This window comes from Telopea speciosissima, chromosome 6, assembly GCF_018873765.1.
Source record: "Telopea speciosissima isolate NSW1024214 ecotype Mountain lineage chromosome 6, Tspe_v1, whole genome shotgun sequence".
In the NCBI taxonomy this organism is placed as follows: domain Eukaryota; kingdom Viridiplantae; phylum Streptophyta; class Magnoliopsida; order Proteales; family Proteaceae; genus Telopea; species Telopea speciosissima.
Window position 1 is genome coordinate 67131238 of NC_057921.1, and position 21331 is coordinate 67152568.

Consider the following 21331-nt stretch of genomic DNA (forward strand, 5'->3'; position numbering starts at 1 on the left):
GAGAGAGAGGGGGGGGGGGGGAGGAAACATGATATTAGTGTATACTTGTTTGATAGGGAGGCTTTGTAAAGTTTGCCTCTTTGTAATCCTCTGTTTTGTCGTAATTAAGTAAAATATAGTATATGAGACTCATATGAATGGTTTTACTGGGTTTATCAGCTTTATCATAACTTGTTGGATGCATTAAAGTTGGGAAAGAATGGAGTATTAAACGAGGAAAAGATGTTACTATAGACATGAAGGGTAGAGTAGAAAGATCGAGTTCTTGCAGAGTTGCAGAAGTCATTCCATAGAGCATGTAGAGAGGAAGGGAGCACACCCGCATCCTGAATAGATAAGATAGATAATCTCTTCTTTCTCCGACTGACCTGCCGTAATGAGTAAATCGATAAAGAGGGAGCGGAGCTGACTGCTTGCGTGCGATCGTCTTATTCTTATCAACCTAATTCAAAAGGGAATCCAGTAACTAAAGGAGCTGAGCGAATCTGCCCTAAGTTCTAGACTTCCAAGGAAGGAACCAAGAAAGGGCAGACTATTGAATGTACGAGCTTGAGTTATCCTGGTAAGTTCCTTGCTGAAAGCAGGAACTGGGAAAAGGCAGACTACTCTATGAACGGATAACATGCCCCCTATACATAGTGTGCTTTGCTTCAAGTTCAGTTTGTTGTGCCCCAAGTTGGGAGGAAGAGAGAGTGCTAATTGAATTGAGTTGCGGATCTATGGTACTGATCACTGTTTTGGGAATCATTACTCCTGAATAGGCCGATTCTTTTCTTTTTTTTTTTGGTAGAATGAATAGGCCGATTCATAGTATCAATTGTGACTGATATAGATTGACCCGATACATACGAAACTATTATACATAAGAATGTGGTATTCTTTTTATGAAAATTTCTTCTGAAATAGGTACCAACAGCCTGATATGTATCGATATTGCCGTGAAATAAATCGATGTTTTACTGATTGTTTCTCCCTCCCAATCAATCAAGGATTGAGAGCTACTATTATAAAGATAAGGTCACAAATTAATGTGTTTGGTTGTATCAATTTATTTATGTATTTTATAATGTGCGTTTGGTCGGTAGCACAGTATGAGCATAAGAGCATTGCTTCTAGAGGTGAGCATAGCCATAACAGCAAAAAAAAAACAGACCCAACAACTCTCTATTTCTCACACCAAGACCAAAGGAGGAAAAGAAACAATCACTGGTAGGATTTTTGCCACGCACAGATGTGTTGGTTACCCATAGAGAACTAACTACACATCTGTTGCAGTGTCGTTTTCATGGCAGCTGTGAAGGTTGAAGGTGGACATTGAGTAACCAAATCACCTCTCTCATATTCGTTGACTGCATAGATCACTTTTCCATCTACTACAAAAATTTATAAGAGCACGGCCTTACCTCACGAGCCTGTTAGAATTGAGATTTATGTCAAGAAGCTGGCTGGCATATGAGACTACAGTCCATGCTTCTGCCCTTGAATCGGAGGAAGCTCTAAGCTCAGTTGCCAAGTTCCACAATTCCGTACTGTAGAGACCTTGAAGTGACGATGGTTTCATGCAGTTCCCTGAGGTCTAAGAATTTAGAATCATTGGTATCATCCACAGCCACACTCCAACAAGAAAAACATATTTCACGACATAAAATTGGTGATCATTTTAAGTTAAAGAAACTCCAGTACCCTCCAGAGAATGGAAAGTCAGGAAAATATTTTTAATATACATTAGAACTAAAATACCCAACAATCAATTGCCATGGAAATAAATTAATACCATTCTTTCCAGAAGAACAAAAATTAATAACAATGTGAAATTATTAACTCAGCAGCAGATGAAGATAAATTGAGTGTTGACTGTCCAACAAAAATTACTATTAACAAAATCATACAAAACTGAGGCAGGCAATGAAAAATATCCTAGACTTTTCTAACCTCTCATTGAACATACGGTGGATCACTGAAGGCCCATTCAATGACTTGCTCATACTGAGTGGCGGCTTTGTCCCAGGTGTAGTCCTTCTTCATGCCTCTCTTCATCAATCCCTCCCAAGGAGACTTGTGTTCTCTGTATGTCCCAACGGCAAGCTTCAGGGCCTGTCAATCACCATGTGCATATGTCAGTAAGTCTTGTTTTAAACCTCAGTAAGAAACGTTTACATGGGATAGTCAGAAAAGTTAACAGCATGCAATGAGTAATGTAATTATGGAGTTTCTTCTAAGAGGGAACTTCTTACTGAATGGACCCAATAATTACACTACCACCTCTCACTCTAAAACCATTTCAATGGGGTTAAATGTTAAAGATCTTTTAGTTGACCCATCAGAATAAGGGACAATTAAAATGCAAAACTAGTCCTTGTTTCTACAATAACAAACTAATCAACAATTCTTCAGATGTATATTGTCGACATGACACAGAAATCACTAGTTGAAACGCTAAGATGGAAGTGATGTATCATACAGTAAAAAAGAGAGTGATATTTCATTCCCTTCTACCTCACTTGTTCCCTCCCCCCCAACCCCACGAAAAAAAAAAAATACTGGGGCATCCTTCGTTCTAGCCATAAAGACTAGGAGTCCCCAATTTTCATCATGCTTCCAATCCATGCTGTAGTATGATTGTATCCAGCTTAGGATTAATATCATGTATTGAATCTATATTTCTGAGGCATGCCTAGACAGAGATGTTTTATTGTAAACATCAACTCAGCCTTACCCCAACTTAATGGAGTCGGCTACATGGATCCTAGTAGAAACAAATTATAAAAAAGTAAAGGAAGGAGAACTCAACAATGACACAAACTCTAGGGCATCGACCCAACTTAGCAACGATCCGCATCTTAACTCTTAAACATTCTGCTCTTGACCTCGAGAAAGGCATGTATTACAACACAGCGTCCCAACATCATAGCCCAACTAAATGGGATCGGTCACGTGGATCTTCGCTCTCCAATAAGCTCTATTTGAAGTCATAGAGGGAACAAGGCCTAAGCTAAGCATGTCTTTCTTCACCACTTCTCCTATGGTTATCTTAGGCCTGCCTCTAGCTCTTTTGATTCCCTCAATCTGGATCAGGTCGCTACTTAGAACTGGGGCATCCTTCGCCTTTGAACATGGCCATGCCACATCAAACGACTCTCTCTAAGTTTATCATGATTCGGAGCTACTCCCAGCCCAGCTCTAATATGGTCATTCCTTACGCTGTTTTATTTTAAAATAATTTTTTTTTTCAGGATTACTTTTTCAATGGATTTAAAACTTATTGAAAGTTCCCCCCTCCTCTTTCTTTGTAAAACAGCTCTTCATCCGGTCATTGTCGAAGACCTGTTACAAGGAGTCAAAGTAGTTCATTGGAAGAAGTGCAGTGAAATAGAATGTCAACCCCTTTCAAAATTTTGCGATCCTTACAGGATCCTGTTGTTATTCAATGGTCATTCCAATTCTATTTGTACTTGGTTTGTTGCTTTCATAGTAAGAAGTTAAAACACTTGAAGCATCTTTAAAGGGATCTTTTAGTAGTTGAGTAAGATTAAACCCCTGTTTTGGAAAGAAAAATAAGACTTGAACTTACCGCCAACATACTCTCCTTTGACAATGGAGAAAAGGCCCACCTGTCAAAGCATTCAAGACAATCGTTATGAATAGGGCGATATCTCGAGTGCTCCAACTAAGAATTTTCACAGAAGAGAAAATTTTACCAAATATATAAAACCTACTTAAACATATAGGTCTAGCATCAGGGAAAATACCCATGAAAAATTCTGACACAGACTACATAATAAAATAAAGAAAAAGTGGAAAAAACAAGCAAGGAGAAAATTAAGGGGGGGGGGAATAAAGTTTCCAGTCATTGGATATTACTTTTGGACAGCAATAAAACTTGATATGTAATTTTCTTTTATCAAATGTAAGATGGTTTGGACATTCCATCCAGTGCAAGTTCTGCTGTCTGTTGCCAGGGGCTGAGCAATCCAGATCAACAAACAAGTGGAGCATGATTTAAGTCACAATTTTGATGGCCTATGCATCCAATTGAGAATTACTTTCCCCAAAAGACACTGTCTACAATTTTAACGCTTCTATGGTGTCTAACTATTAACTTCAGATGTTTTTTGAGGGTATTCCAAACTTTTTCCAAAGAGAAAGTTGTGTTTCCTTCTCGATTATAACCCCATGGTTGCTTGTCTATATGTAATAAGGAAAGAAGAAACTGCCAGCCATTTCCAGAGCCTTGAGACAATGCATAGGAAACAAACTTCAAAAAATGGAAGCAAGAGGTAACTACCTAGTCTGATTTCCTTTATCGGAATCTCACCCTTAGGATCCTTCGAAGTAATTGAAGAAGTTACATCTTAAGTTTTTATGCCATTCTAAGTTTAACATAGTCAAAAAGTTGTATAAGTATCTAAAGATATCATAATTCTGAATTGGTAACTAGCAGTTTATGGTAGAGAATATGTCAAAACCAAGTGTTTTAGAACAGACTACATACCCGGTACCCTGACCACTGCCTTCTTCAGCATATGGGTTAAAATTCTCCACCGTATCCTGTAATAAGAAAGAGAAAAAGCAAAGAGATTTCTCATATGTATGACCTGTACAAATGATTCGGGCATTATGGTTCCTTGAAAGTTGACTCACTTTAAGCCCTCCAGTGCAATGCACGACAGGAACAGTTCCATATCTCATAGCATATAGCTGATTCAGTCCACACGGCTCAAATCTGGATGGCATCAATAATATGTCGCAGCTGTGCATTTTCAAGAGTCGAGACATTGTTGTTATCAGTAAGTTAAGAAGTCACTTATCATAAAAGTTACAAAAAACATTTCAGATATTAAATTCCATACCCTGCAGTTATTCTATGCGATACGGGGATACTAAATCCAACCCAGCCCCGGAACTTGTCTTTATAAGAAGATTCCAGTGCTCTCATCCAATTCTCAAACAGTAGGTCCCCTGACCCAAGCATAATCTGAAATGGATAAGATAGCTCACATTAGTTATCTCCTAGTTAAGGGTTAAAAAAAAACACTGGTTGAGTATTCTGGAGATAGCTAGAAAGTAGAAACCCAAATCTTTCTGGCAGATGGCTATTTAATTTATATAATAAATTCTTTAGGCGTAGGGATTTACATGTTTGTTAACCATTAAAGCAGAAGATTATAGTTCATAAGGGCATATTCTCAAAATAAGTTGGATTTGTGGTGACATGACCAGAGTATCTTAAGAACATTAAACAAGACAACAAGAGGATAAAAGAAGACTGACTTACAAATTGGATGTCATCTTGCATAAGCTCTGGAATTGCTGAGAGAATAAGGTCAATGCCTTTTTGGAAGTCCAGTCTCCCAATGAACCCAATCTAAGAAATCCACCCCAAGTTCAATTATAAAATAAGAAGAGGGGGGGAGGAGGGTATCCAAATTTTACCAATGCACAATTAAGGATTCACATCTCACCACTGGACAATCAGGTCGTACAGCAAGGCCTAACTCCTCCTGCAAAGCAGTCTTACATTGAACCTGCATTTTGAATCCACTTAGTTCACAACCAACACGTTTAGACTGATGCTAACATGACTAAAAGACAAATGGCTAGTAGAGTTTGAGCCACCTTTCCAGAGAGGTCATCAATAGAGTAATGGAAAGGAATATGTTCATCTGAAGCTGGGTTCCACTCAGCAACATCAATACCATTAACAATTCCTGGTTGTAATGAAAATTCAATTAAAAAAATAAAATAAAGACTGAAGATCCCAAGCTTTTTCACTTTTTTGGTGTCAAAATTCTGAAACAAAAGCATTACAGGATCTAAAGCACATGTAAGATAGTCATGGGCACCTCATAAACTTTCATGCATGGATCAACCACAGAAAACCCAAGATTCACATTACTCTAAAAGATGCTTAAATTATTAGCTAGCCCATATAGTACTGATATTATTTATCTATCCGAGTACTCATGTATGCATGGCCAAATCTATACAATTTATAGAATAAGGGTCCATTTTAGATTCTTATAAAATTTAAGTGGTTATTCGTAATTAACACAGGGTATATGCTTTTAATTTAGTTACACTGAGATGTCGTCATCATATGTGCACTATACAAGACAAGGGGGTAATAATGAGTTGACATCATCATACGGTAGAGTATACCATCTACACCCCCTACAGGACAGACAAAGCGGACCGTCCCCCATTGGACGAAGGAGTGCAAAAGCGTCATGGTCACAGTCTCAGAGTAACCAATAATGGTTACAGCAAGACCCTTTTATGAATTAATAACAGTAAGTCAAAAGAGTGGCACAACAGATCTTATGCCTCTCTTAAAGATGATGCTACTGTTTCAGTTGTTACTAGGTTAGCTAAGCATGCTAGGGATAGTAAAATTACTTACTCTACTGTACAGGGTGTAACTGCGTTTAACTTTGGTTAATCTTACTTTTTCTCTTTCTATTAAAAAAAAAAAACAGATCTTATGCCAGTACTGGCACAATGTCCCCGTGCTCCAGCTGTCAATTCAGCATTGTCTAAATCCCACTGCTTAATCTATTTATACAAGGTAACCTGAAAAATGGCTCGAAGGAAACAGCCAGTTATTTGGTATTAGAGTAAGATCTAGTATTATCCAACAGATAGTCCCCATGTGGATCAGCAGCCTAGAACAGAAGCTCATTTGTGAATCTCACTACCCAAAAGACTTCTCGTCTACAAACACTTGAATGTATTTCCTTCCGAAACTCCATTTCCCATTCTCCAGATTCTTGGGACCAACTTTATCAAAGTAGCCAGATTCTTGCAGATACCACAACTGTCAGAAATATAGAATGATTTTCAATGGCAATTTGACTCAAATTAGTAGAGGATAAGTACTCCATACTCCAAAGAATTTCTAGCTATGGTGAAACCTGAATGAAGAAAGAATTCAGAACCCCAAATGATTGGTGAAGATGGCTTATGGAAAAATCAGGTTGAACCACATTATCCCAATCTGAAACCCAATTTTACCATGGCCAGGTCCAAATTGCATTACAAGTTCTTACTTGTCAGATTTTCTCAAAAAACTTTCCAGTACCCATGGGTTAAAAGATGGATTACTGGGCCACTCCAAAGATCTACCCTTCTGTCAACAGTCAAATAATTCAAGGATGTAATGCAGAGGGTTTTCTATTTCACTGATGGCAGGAGCTTCAGATAACTAAAAATAATGAGTTTGAAGGCCAACTTCCATGAGGAGTGCTTCTACAATCATGATGCAGGAAAAGTGTAGGTGCCAGAACTTTATGAAGGAATCGGGGGCTCTGTATAAGGAGTTGTAGACGAAGGGTACCATTCAAGTATTGCACAAGTTTTTTTCTTGGTAAAGACATCAAAAGACGAGTGTTTCCTTGTAATTTGTTGATCCACAAACAAGCTGTCAATGGCTGTTGGACTCAAACTTTTTTTTTTTTGGGGTAAAAGACAAACAGCTTAACTTCTTTCCTTTAATTTTAGGAGTTGGTTTCAGGCTACATTGTTTAAAAAAATGAGTGATTGATATTTGAAGGGCCCCAAAACACATTTTAAAGGCAATGGAGTGGTGCTATCACCTTTTCTAATAACAATTATGGATATTATAATTTTTTTCTAAGATCAAGAGCACTAGGTTGGTAGATCTCAAGGTTTTGCATCAACACTTTAATTTACTAAAACAGGACCATTCTGCATACAGTTCAAAACTATACCATTCAAGATGCTCTTTCGACTGCTTAGGAGTTCATTTAGACCATGTCCACCTTCAGCAGTAGTAATTTCCCAAGAGTAACCCTGCATAGAAAGCAGAAGTTAACAAACTGACAGAAATAAGAAATGGTCCTTGTCGCAGATATATGGCCGGTCCACTGAAAACATAGAATCATGTGGCACAATTGCCTCTATCTGTAAACCATTTCCAGTTTAACTGTTCCTCCCCGGAAGACTACTGCCCCAAAACTTTTTATTCTGGATGATAATGATGTCTATCTTTGTAATTTGAGTATCAACTAAGCTCAAAGAAGACTTATCTCAGCTATTGGGCTTGGCTTATTATGAGTTTCCAGGATTCACGTTCAAATGGTTTGGCTAAAGGTCTTATTCCGCAAGTCAACCTAATACCTCCCAACCTCCTTCCTCACCCAACACACCCACCCTAAAACAAATGATAGACCTAGTGAGAAGAATCAAAAACTCCTTTTTCTCTGGAGATCTCCCATGCTTAGCCATCAAATTGTGGGCAGAACCTTGCATGTCCCACAAGTGCTGATACTTCAGTAGTAGATTATCCTTACAGTTGATCATATATCTGATATTGGATCCAAGGGAAGAATGAAGTTTGAAGATGTATAATAAAGGGCTTATAACCTGGCTAACTGTCAGTATTCGATCAGCTGTAACAACTGCCCCCTTCAAAACATTCACCGCTTCCCCTGTGTCAAGAGCATGTGTCCTTGCCCATGTGGGAAATACCCACTCCAGTGCTCCGTACCATTCAGTTGGCAACCCGAAATTCTTGTAAGTTGCTGCAGGCTCCACCCCCTTGTATAAATAGGAACAATTATAAGTAAATTTTCAAATGAATCTGACATGAGAGTAATCTCTGATACAAAAACATGAAAGTTCCATGTCTGAATATAATGAGACAGAAGTATGATAATGTCAGGTATAGCAAACATATGAGGATGGAGCTTTCAATAAGCTCAACCAGGAATATACATGACAATCCAGTCATTGTTATCATGTGGTTCGTCGCACTCTGCTGGAAAAATGGAATGAAGAAAAAGGCAATAGCAGGAATGCATGGGTCAAACAGATCCAATCAGTGATCTAGATAGTAACAAAATAGGGATCTCTTAAGCAGGTTTCATGGAATGATGGATCCCTCCAAAATACAATAGAAATCTAGTTCAATGATTGCGTTAATTAATGTAAAATTGTAAATTATTTTCCTCTTAGGTAATAAAAACACTTTTTGGTGTGGAACTCAGGCAGCAAAGATATTTTAGCTGTGGGGTCATCATCTTGACTGTTTTAACATGCCAGATGATACTTACAATTTTCTTTGAAGTGAGTCTAATCTTTTCATCTAGTGTGATGGGTAGGTGAAAACATAGATTAGTTAATAAATTGATTTTGAGTTGTGTTCCGGGAGGAAGTGATCAGGTGTGACACCCTAGGGGATCCTAGATGATCTTCTTTAATCACTTATAATTCGTCTTATTGTTCTTACTCATTGCTGATTTTGTTTTCTTCTACCTTATAAAATCTGATTCCTTTTTCTTCTCTAAGCACTCAATCCAACGTTAGTTGAAACCACGGCATACTAGATGAAATGATTATACCACTTGAGCCACCAATATTTCCAAAGCTATATTAAGAACTAACCCTCAAAATCACTAACTTGCTCAAAATTATTGACTAGGTCAAACATTGTCAAAACTGCGATTGCGCCATCATACTAGATGATTGGACTAACTATGAAATCATATCTCTCATATTGTGGAATAAAGGTTAAGATCTTAAAACCAATTAATCAAGGAAGTTTAACAGATTTCAAACTCACAAGCTGACATATGGACAAGGTACCTATGTACCCTCACAGCCTACTTTGCAGTCAGACTACTTGAACCAAATGGTTAAGCAATCAAACCATTCAGGACAGTCTGACCAACATTTCAATTTTACATACACTGCTCAGAACCTAGTCATCGATCCATCTTAGACTTACAGTCAATTATCACAGTGCAGCACTCAAAACAGGGGCAACAATGCCAAAACTATATACCTGATGTGCTAGGTTATGTAAGACAAGTATACTGCGGGCATCCTTGTAAACTCCATGTGGGCGATACTTGGCTGCCAAAAGGCTGAACTACAAACAGTATTCAAGAAGATCAGTACTTCTTCAATGTTACGAACATTCAAGAATATTCTGATTAAAAATGAAGAGCTTCTACACATAAAAACCCCTTCATTTGAATGAACTTAAAAATGCTTTCTGACTTGTGATAACCTAGAGGAAATAAGAGTAAAATAGCAGACTATGCTTACACCCTCTAAGAAAGAAAGAGAGAAAACATCTTGAAGACCAGATAAAATGCCCTATAACTAAAACAACCTTCACATTATATAGCACTGACATCCTTGAGTTTTGACAGAGCACCAGCCTCTTTAAGGAGCATACTTTATGCATTTACAGAGGAAGAGAAACATGAAAAGAAAGAGGAATGAAGATATCCCCAAGGCCAAATGAAAGCAGATCACATACACTGGAACAAGGCTTGCATGCCAATCATTAGCAAGGAACAAACACTTCTCACCATAGGTGGACCCTCTCAATGGAATTACTAAAGGAGCTTCACATGCTGCATGGCAAAGCAATGTGAACCGAAACTGTAAAAATGAAAATGCCAAGTCTTGTTAATAACAAAAGAGAGGAGAGCTAAATAGGGCATCAACCTAAAATCACCACCAGAAAACTATAACATTACCTGATTATCACCAAAAGCACCATGACTATCACCATATGGATTTCCAGGTCTGTGATAAGAAGGATGGTCTACAAATACCTGAAGAGGAAAAGAGTTCAGTCCCTATTTTTGGGCCACAGTGACAACAAAAAATATAAAAGAGGTCTCCATCCAGTGTGATGTGCTGATTAATGAAACATAAACAACAACTCAGCCTTATCCCAACTAAATGGGGTCAGCTACATGGATCCTTGCAAAGACAGAATAAAAAAAAAATAGTAAAAAGAAAAGGGCACAACAACATCGACAGCAACTTAGCAATATCCTACCTAAATGGGGTCGGCTACATGGGTCCTTGTCCTCCAATCAGCTCTATTCGATGTCATATTTTAGACAAAGCCTAAACTATGCCTTTCGTTCATTAATTAAAAGTAAAAAAGAAACAAATAGAACAGGCCCCTTCACAACAAATAATCATGGCAGAGAAGTTCTCATTTCTTGTAAAACAGTATTTGTTAAATTTGTAATAAAATATTGGGAAATTTTCTATAAACCCCTTCATTATTTGAGATCTGTCAGACCCATACTACATATATTAAAAAAGGAACCAATGTCTTGCTCTCACAAAAATTTTGGGCTTTTCATTTAAAAAAATATATATAACAGATTTTTGTATGGAAAATTCCCCTTGGTTACTTTTTTGTTTTTTTAGTATTTATATTTGAAAAGTCCTTTCGCCTTTTTCAGGAAATTTTTTGATAAGTATCTTGCCCTTGTTCCATGGTAACTTATTATTTAAATTTTGTTCGAGTAAAAATAAATAAAAGATGGAGAAAAGTTCTCTGTGGGTGACACGGGGGCAAAATGAGTACTCCGCCCCCGTGATGCCAGCACATGCATGGCCCCAGCGCTCCCCCATAAATGATTTGTGAGAGCACTTGAAACCATAATTGGACTCTGCTTTTCTTGAACACCAGCCTTGGTTGGTTATCCATAGGCGTCTAACACATCAGGATGACATAAATTAAAACCTAAACCCTAATTTCTATGCAAATAAAAATAAATTTTTTGGTTCTCACAGTTCCTTGTTCCCAACCAGAATATTCCCCTTCATTAAAATTCAAATAAGCGAAACTGATTTTCTGAAGTTAATTTTCATCTATATTTTTTTAGGCTTTAAAAAGGAGAAAAAATGTACAAGGCCCAACAAATTATTAGGGGGAAAAAAACAGATGGTGAACATGAGGAGGTATCATTTGCTTACCCAATCAACGCCTGCTCTGTACTCGTGGAAGAATGCAACTTCATGCAATCCATCAAAACATGGGATCTTAATGCGGCAATCAACATCAAATGCACCTCCAAAAACCTTATCCTTGGGATCACCCCGCAGATATCTTGGTGAAACTACCATGACAGATTGCCCACGGGCAGCAAGCGCAACAGGTAGAGAACCACAAACATCTCCTAAGCCTCCCGTCTTCGAATACGGCGCCGCTTCAGAAGTGACAAAAACAATGTTATGGGTAACTCCGGTTGGAGGTTTCTCCTCGTCATCGATACTCTTGGTTTCTTCTGCTTTACCTCTAACTATATCGAAATCGGAGTCAACAACTTCCTTTTCACCTACATTCAAGTTGTCATACAAAAGATCAAGGTCCAAGGATAATAAATCTTCTGAAGATTTTGTTCCCATTAGTAGCTTCCTTCGTTAATTATAGCTTCAACAAACATTGAAATTATAAACCATAAAATCAATAGATTAAGCAGCAAGTATGAAAGAAAACCCTAGGGGAGTGGGAGTGGGAGTGGGGAAGGGAAGAAAGGTTGCAAAATTGGGGGAAGTGAGCTCACCATACTCAGGAAATAGCTGAAGTCCAATTAGAGAACCATCCCCGTCCTTCCTCCTAGTGACCTCCACATTCGATACTTCTTCAAGAGGGAGCTTTTCTCGTAAACTACCATACTCACCCTTATTTTTATCTGCGATCGATCTTCTAAGCAACAGAGAAGCACCAACTCTCCGACTCCTCCAGGGAGCAAAACATTGTTGCCCAACCACACCCGAATTTAGTGGTTTCTCCGACAAGTTTAAAGGCAATTTGCAGATGACAATACGACTGATCCGCAGAGCCTCCATGTGAGACCCAAAATGTGACAAAAGGGATCAAAAGCTTCACTATTTTTTTTATTTTTTTTTGGTAGACAAAAAGCTTCACTATTGAAGAGAAGAGAGCATCAGAGCAAGAATCAGAGTATTTTCTCCCAGCAAAGGGGAAGTAGATTCTCAAATTGATAAGGACACTTGGCGCTGAAGCCGCAGCAATACACATGGCACTTGGATATGATGACACGTGTAGTTGAGGAAAGCAGTTTTAATGGAGGCTTCACTTTCAGACATCACACTTGGACACGTCACATTGAATGTGCACCATTCACGCCTTCACGGGCTATATAGGTAGCGGTGCAGGGCCTGGGAGATGTCAACTCTAAGCCTAGCCTAGCCCAGCCCAGCCCAGCCCATCCAGGTTCGGGCTTATCACAGCCCAATCTGGGCTATATATTTTTTGTTATGTCGATATTATTTATCGGTTAGAAACTGGTTTCACACTTTCAGTCCAGCTTTCACTGAGTTCGGTTCCTCTGGACGTACCAACAGGTGAACGCACATGTGAGAGCCAACCATCTATTTTTGTCATTTACAAGGGAGGAGGGGTATTTATGGAAACAAAAATTAAAATGTGATTGACTCTCACGTGTACGTTCACCTGTTGGTATGTGTAGATGATCCATTCTCGCTTTCACCTGGGCATGCAGCCCGAGTTCCTCCAGCCATCGGATGCGCGTTGAAGGGGCTGACACACTGGATAGGATCTTTTAGCGGAATCCTTATGCCATATTTGTCTATCATAATAAATAGGAGGCCCCAAACTGGGCTTGGATTGGCCTGGTCCAAGCTGCCCCCTTGGCTTTGGGCTTGGGATCATGAAAGTAACGATTGGTCATGAGTAATCCCCAAGGGGCAGCGTAGTTGGCAAGGGACGAGAGGAAACTCCCTGGTTAGTGTGTGTTGTGAGGTTGTACACGAGTCCTTGGGGATTAGTCGGCCAAAGACCGGATACCTCTTGTTCCAAAAAAGGAAAAAAAACGATTGGTCATGACTCGGATAACAACTTGTCAAATTGACATGTGTGGATCGGAAAGATTGAATATCCAAATCACAAGCTAGCTAGTTCACGGATTGGTAAAAGAATCAGATAACCACACGTTTGAAAGACCACCACTCACAATCACAATCACATCCAACTGCAAAATTAGTAAACCGTGGGCGTGGGGTATGGCAGACTTTGTGGCAACAATCGATAATAAGGTTATCTAAATGCAATGGATAAGTAGACTTAAGGTTATGTTAATATATTCTATGTCAACAATGTATTTTGAGATGATAAAAACAATTAATAGCAAGTTTGAGACAACCATCATTAACAGGGAGCAAGTGATCATTCTTTTCTATTGATGAGACTGTCATGACAAGTTTGGTGAGAGTGTGGGATACAACAAGAGAAATCATTTGGGTTGGAGATTTATATAATCAACAAAAGATTGGTTGCTCAAGTGTTGAGATGTTGGGATCGAATTATAGAAGTATAGTGGCACATCATTATCTGAGACTTTGGATATGTCTTATAAATATAGTGTCTTAAGGTTTTGGGTTAAACCCGTCCAACATGATATCAAAGATCATGATTCCTTAAATCTGTCTCCGTTATTCTTTTCATGTCTATGGCCAACATCTCATTCCACCTACAGTTGAGGAAGGGTGTATCCATCGCCCTTAAAGATGAAATTAATGCTAGAGAAAAAACGAAGAATATTCACAATCCAAGAATCTTCCCACACACAAACGAGAGAATATCTTCTCCTTATACGTGGACAATAGTTGTCTTGCTGCCATGTGTGCTACCAGTGACATAGGACTTACATAAGTCGTCACTTCTTAACCACTAGAATATATTCCACCCCCATCTTATTCGTAAGATTTGTATCCAAACAAATACTAGAATTATCCTATTTTATGGCTAGAGATCGGTGTTTGGTCGGGTAGCCCTTGCATTAGCATGTGGGCAAATGAAAGTGTGCAGGGTATCAATATGGATGGATTTTCTGATTTCACATAAGACAGGATGTTAAATTGGTGTGCTCCTATGTCTTGACGCAAGAACCACACAATTCTTTTCCCCATTATTTAATATAATTTTTGCCTTAATCGATTCGAGCAATAGCCATCTATTTACTTATTATCCTTGAACTTGTTTGGATCGAGTTTTCCTTAAGCAACAAGGAAGGAGGAGGCATCACTAATAGGTGTATAGGTGCTGAAGGTGATAAGAATGTCCAAAATTGAAGGCCTACTAAAGCAGCACATGGCATATATTTAAGGTTACGTATATAAAAACAAATCCATAAAATATAATTATGAAAAAAGAGACAATAAAATATGAACACCCACAAACGCATATAGTACATTTTATAATGTGAAATCTAGAGGGCATATAATGTCTCAAAATAAAGAGAAAATAAAACGTAATAAATATGAATATTTACTGATTATAGTCCAATCACAATTTAAAACAATTTAGACAGAAATCCAGTTCTAAGACTTTATGATTAAGAAATTCAAAGATTAAGGGCCCATCCATAGAGAGCCCAGTCCACGGCCAACATATTTCACTAAGCCCACCTGCAAACTCAAGATTTCAAGAGTGGTGGAAGAAGAAGATAAAGAGTATCACACATAGATGCAAATGGTTATTTATAAACTAAAAGACTCAAAATGATCCCAAGTCATACCCACGGCCAAAAGGCAGTGCACGGTCATCGCCGGCACTTGAATTAGGGCCATAAACACCACGTCTTCGCGTTAGACTAGGAAGCCCATTAGCTTTCGGGCTTGGGCTTCTTGGAGCCTGATAGGTTACTACCGTCCCACCACCCGAACTTGACGAATCACAACCCGATGTTGCCGTAGAACCACCCTTAGTTGATGGGTTCCACTGGGGTCCAGAAGGAACCCGCTGCTTGACTGGGCCCTGGCTGCGTAACTTGGCTTCTGCAGATTTGGTGGTGGCCATATAGCTAGGGATAGTGTCTGACCCTGTCTGGCGCTGCTGCCGGGACCGATACTGGGCCGAATCAAATGGGCTTCCATATCGGCCCATGTTGGATGGATCTAAACGAGAAGGGGTGACCATATCCATGTCAACCGTCTTTTCGGACATGTCATCTGTATTGGCGTGGGGTATGGGGACGTAGGACCCATCCTGTGCTGACAAATGGCGAGCATGCCATGGTTGTGATACCATCCAACGTTCTAGCCAGTTCCATCCCCATTGTGGCTTCTCAGGTTCCTCGGAGTAAGACTTGGTGTTGCCAACATTCTGATGCTGTTGCTGTCAAGGATGTATACAAACAATGCCTGTAAGCTTATATATGATTCCTGAATATGATTCATGGTTTAAAAAAATGGTATCGGATCCGTTGTATCAGTATATGCCCCGATCCTGTATCTGCGGAACAGTTCTAAGCAAATGTTTCAATTGGTTCGGCTTGGTTTTTCAGTTGAGTTCAAAATATAATTTGTAAAAACTAAAACCGAATAGTTCTCATAACCTCAAAGCCAAAAATCAAACTGATTTGGTTTAGTTCTATTCCGTTTCATCTGGCTCGTACATGAAACAAATAAAGTTGGGAAGGAAATTAAAACCTCATGAAAATCCCATAATGACAAATCCAGTACTTTTCAACCTATTTTACACAGCTCAACAAAGAAACCCATAAGAGATAATTTCACACAACTCGACAATGACAAGTGATTGTATAGTGTTTAATATGATTTAGGTTCGGTTCGATTTTATTTGATTTATGCGGGTTACACTTTATTCGATTCTGTTTGATTAAAAAACTACGATTTTGTCCAATATCAAAACCAAACCGGACCAAATGAAATGCCACTTTCCCTAATCAAAACCAAATCGAATAATTTTCTGTTTGCTTTTAAATGGCCGGTTTTGATTTTTTTTTTTTGGTTCCGGTTCTAAAGTGACACCCTTAGTTCTAAGTGGGGTTAAATCTATCCAAAAAATGACTTTTAAAAAAAAATTAAAATAGATAGCAAAACCATCTGATACGGCCAATCCATATCGATACAGATCTTAATACCATTTTTGAAAACCATGATGCGATTTGATCATATGTGATATCAAATCATCAAACGGTAACTTGAAACTGGGCCGAGTTTCATTTTTTAGTTTAGAGACTATCATGGACCAAATCTAACCAAGCCCAAGTCAGTACCCATGGGGTTTGGACCACTTGGTAGACCCATAAACTCTAAAAGTAAAGGAAGAGATGGATGACCTGATAAGAGAAGGCATAAGCAAGGGCTCTTTCTCTCCTAAACGAGGCATCACTTTTACGCTGAGAGTTCTCCTTGACGGTCTCCAAGCTCTGGTTCCTACCATCCCAGCTGCTGCTTTCCATCCCAGACTTCGTTGCATATAGATATGGGCTCTGGTTCTTCAATCTTCGTCGTCGGTCCTGCTCGTCGCCTTCTTCATCGTTGTAGTCGTAATTGCCATAAGCTCCTCTCCTTTGTCGTTGTCTTTCTTCTTCTTCATCATTTTGATCCTCCCTTCTCTGAAATTTCTCATGGGTCAATTGAAGTCTCCTAGCTCTTACTCTTGCTTGCACACGTACCAGGGCTTGCATGCACCTCATGGTCATCTGGGCTTGTTTCCTCACGTTATGACCCCGCACTAGGGCCTGTAACCTCACCAGTCCCTTTAATGCCCTCAAAGCACGTCGGGCCTACAATTCATACAACACCAGCCACACTCAAACTTAATTTGCAATTTGCATTTTAACAAAAAAAAACAGTTTTACTACTTACTAGGTAGCCTCGGTAAAAGGATTGGATGAGAATGGCAGCCCTTTCTTCTTTGGAGAGACGACCATAACCTGCCAACCGGACAACTTTAGCTGCAGCTTGGGCAGCTACAACTGCAGCTTCCGCAGCTGCAGCAGTGGCAACAGCTACAGCTATTGCATGATTTCTATCTTCGGTGGTCAATATAGATTGTTCTGATGGGCTTTCATAATTTGTAGCATCAGGTGAAGTTTCAACTGGAAAATTCTCAAATGATACTGTATCCGGTGTCTCTGTAGGCTCCCATTTCTCCACTACATTCGGTTTCTGCAAATCAAAATTATAACCCACAATTAATTAGATTTGAGCAAAATTAAACACCCATTTCATAATCTCCAATTCATATATAAGCGATGATAGAGAAGTATCATAAAGAGGCACATGATGATGGCGACGAAGAAGCAAGATGCATGGGTTGTGTGTGTAATGGACGCACCCGTCGACTGTATTGTCCCTATCGCTACAGGTGTACAAAAGGGACCAATCCGTGAAATAATTGATGCAAATATTTGGAACAGATCAATCCAGAATGGCTTTGGGATAGCCTTGTAAGTACATGGTTTTAGGTATCGGTATTGATATCGAATATTGGTCATATCAGTCGATTCGTATCAATATATCTGATCAATACAGATTGGTCGATATAGTATTCAAGTATTGATACCATGAACTAAATCCTTGCTACTCTTGCGTCCAAATTAATCCAATCAATTGAGTGTATGACTATCAAAATTTAAGAAATTTATCTTCTCAAGTGTGATCGCACCACACTTATGAATTCAACCATCCACCTAGCACTTAAGAAGAAAAAAAGACGCCATTTACCATGTTTTTAGGATTGAATTCTTAAATGTGGTGCACTGGACCGTATTTGAGAGAATAAAATCAAAATATGATGGTTGAGAACCTAACAACCGGTTGTTCATAAAGCAAATTCTTAATTTTGAAATTAATTATGACAATAAAGTCTTCCGTTCCTTATTTGGTATTCTTGCTCTTTAATTTCCAAGTTTTAATTAGCTGATAATGTCATCTTAAAGTCTTACGGAATTCTTAACTCATGGATTCAAATTGATTAATTGGCATTTACCTTTTCCTTTAATTACATTTAAAAGAACAGTTGGAGTATTTGGACTTTGGACTATGATCAAATTTATAATAAACCATTAAATGAGTTCTTCAATGGACTCTTAAAATATTAAATCATGTCTATTCTCAATCACAATTACCATTGCGCATCAAAAGGTTACCCTTCTCTCTTTCTCTCATCCATCATTAATAATTTTCATTTGATTTTGTAGCTAATAAGCTTAAAGGAGAATGGTTCCTGTCCAGCGTTACCAAAAAAAGAATGGTAGCCCCCTCTGTCTCTTTCTCTCTCCTTCCCCTATGAAATGATTTCTCTACCCACTATTGATTGAACTGATAAGGAGCCCTCATTGGCTCTCGAGTCTTGCAGTCTTGCCTGCCCATGTAGCCTCAATATCGGGCAGGAAACACCTTCCCTATCACTAATCATTAATTGTCAAATGTTATAAAGAAATTAATTCCTAATCCATTACTCAAATGTAATTCCTAATTCACTAAAATTTGTCATTTTGCCTATGCGGATGCCTTAATTTATAGGAAAATTTTCTTCTAACAAAAAAAAAATATTATAGGAAAAATTTACTCACAACGTAAAATTATTATTTTTATCTCATGAAAATTTTTATTATTTTTTTATCTCATACAATGACCATGTGAACTCTGGTAGATGATTTCATTATCCACACTGCCATTGGTGTGACATGCAGATTCCTCCACACAATGGGGTTGTGGGGAACATTCCCCCCATTTTCTTAATTAAACACAATTACATGTTTGTGTTTTGGATTTAATAAGCTCATAGACATACACAATTAATGTAATAGTACAACTGTACAAGTAGGAGTCATCCCATTGTAATCCCTTGTAGAGTTTCATCTCCAAGAAATTATAGTGTTTCTTGAAGCTAACAATTCTTGACCCAATTTTTTAGGTTAATTTTTTTTACAAAATCCTGGCCGGCAGGGTTAAGGGCGGGTCTTTTGGCTAACTTGGTTCAACCTTCCTCAAATAAAGTTGTAAATAAGGCATTAATAGTTGGTGGGAACTTGCTTTGCTTTTAAAATTAGGCCAAAAAAGGTAGCAGCAGCTGCTCTATCATGATTCATGAACAAATTGAACAAACGAATTGTTTAATTTGTAAGTAAAGGAGTGTCCATATCCATTAATGAATCAATGAAAGATAACCCCTTTGAAAATCATTCTATCTTTATGCATTCAAACGATCCCTCTCTAAGTGGGATCCGATATGCATCAGCCTAAAAACTGCAAGATCTCATCTTTTGATTGTATTGTGTAAAATACACAGAAACTGTTCTCAGCTTTTTCCTTATCAATTCAAATGATGATGAAGATGAAACTTATATTAATGTGAAGAGAATCAAGAGATGCAACTAGAAATTTAGAAAACAGATAAAAACAAAGGAAGAAGAAGAAGAAGATTTGAGGAGATTTAAAGTGCAGAGTACTGAGATGAATACCTTCTTATCTAAATCTTTAGAAGACGGCTTGAATACTTTCTTCACCGTTGTGAACCAGCTTCCCTTCTTTCCCATTCCGCTGGAACAAATAGACACACCGGATCGGTCACGATTCTTAAGATTTATAAAATTGAATTTGAACAAACAAATTGAACAGATAATCCTAAAGCGTGTTACAGATTTCAAAATAATCTAAAGCACAGAAAAGGAAAGAAGCATAGCTAGGAATCCAAAAAAACGAACCAGCTTGGAAGAGGGAAATCAGTGCGTTCTGCTACTTCTCTACATCTTCATTCCTGAGCTCTCCATTACATTTTTCTTCTGACATGTAAAAGCTTAAAACCACAAACCATATGACAGAGAGAATTATATTTGGTAGGTCGGAGATTTAGGGTAATGGCGGAAGTCGCGGGAGTTGTCAAAGTCGAGTGGTGAGGGGTTAGAGAGGACAGAGGTTAGAGAGGGCAAAGAGTGACGGTGAAGAGAAAAGGGAAAGAGTGAGTGAAGTGGGGCAGCTGTAGCTGTAGCTCGCAGGTAGTAACTGCAAGCCCGAGCGGTCGCCGCTCGTATTTATGGTTTTCACGAGCGGATTTTTCTCTACTCTACGGAGTACGCACTACGGTCTACCTCATCATGAATCGTTATCCTCTCCTGTTACAGCACGGTGCTGTAACGCATCGTGCGGCGCTGCAAAGGCCATGTGGCACAGCGGGCCCCACATGGCCTCTGCAGCTACCGCACGATGTGTTACAGCACCGTGCTGTAACAGGAGAGGATAAAAATTCACCTCATCATGGCCAGATTGTCTTACGAGTTACAACTCATAGAGTCATACTGTCATGGATTTAGATCCTCTACGGCGTGCTACCTGTAGCGGCCTGAGTGGCACAGACTGAGCCGCACGCGCAAAGATCGTCTTACCCCTGCCTTAACGCCTTGCTCGAGTGGGGGGAAGGCGGTCATTGCACGCGTGGCCCAGTCTATACCACATAGGCCGCTACGGGCAACTGCGCCAATCTGAATTGTACTGTCATACCCTCATACTCAATAGTATGAGTTATTAGGTGACGGTTGGCTTTCATCCTGTGGGCCATGAAACCTCTCACATCCAAGGTTCTAAGAATCGAATTGAATCGGTCAGTTCTGGCCGATTATCGGCAAGGGTTGATCCCAATTCTCTCCGATCCGGTTTGGGCCAATCTTATACAGAAAAACTCTAGACGCTTGGATTATGTGATTCTAAAGCCAATTTTCGATCCAGATCTCAATTCCAAATATTTAAACCTTGCTTT

General features: G+C 38.9%; 2 protein-coding genes across 3 annotated transcripts; both read right to left on the reverse strand.

Annotated features, from left to right (window-relative positions):
• Positions 1-1744: 1744 nt before the first annotated feature.
• Positions 1745-12659, reverse strand: LOC122664545 (soluble starch synthase 1, chloroplastic/amyloplastic-like). The gene is made up of 15 exons (XM_043860401.1): positions 12342-12659; positions 11752-12113; positions 10509-10586; positions 10286-10410; positions 9803-9884; positions 8383-8556; positions 7728-7809; positions 5617-5708; positions 5463-5525; positions 5276-5365; positions 4851-4975; positions 4642-4750; positions 4493-4548; positions 3572-3611; positions 1745-2094 (listed from the first exon to the last, which is right to left on the reverse strand). The coding sequence occupies exons 1-15, from the start codon at positions 12625-12627 to the stop codon at positions 1936-1938; spliced, it is 1923 nt and encodes a 640-aa protein (XP_043716336.1). The 5' UTR covers positions 12628-12659; the 3' UTR covers positions 1745-1935.
• Positions 12660-15098: 2439 nt separating this feature from the next.
• Positions 15099-20326, reverse strand: LOC122664546 (protein IQ-DOMAIN 21-like). Of its 2 annotated transcripts, none has more exons than XM_043860402.1 (5): positions 20283-20326; positions 20040-20118; positions 17437-17739; positions 16905-17354; positions 15099-15937 (listed from the first exon to the last, which is right to left on the reverse strand). In XM_043860402.1, the coding sequence occupies exons 2-5, from the start codon at positions 20112-20114 to the stop codon at positions 15317-15319; spliced, it is 1449 nt and encodes a 482-aa protein (XP_043716337.1). In that variant the 5' UTR covers positions 20115-20118; positions 20283-20326; the 3' UTR covers positions 15099-15316. The 2 variants fall into 2 exon arrangements, with proteins under 2 accessions (XP_043716337.1, XP_043716338.1); XM_043860403.1 differs by lacking the exon at positions 20283-20326 and having other exon boundaries at positions 15099-15931; positions 16905-17069; positions 17136-17354; positions 20040-20148.
• Positions 20327-21331: the final 1005 nt, after the last annotated feature.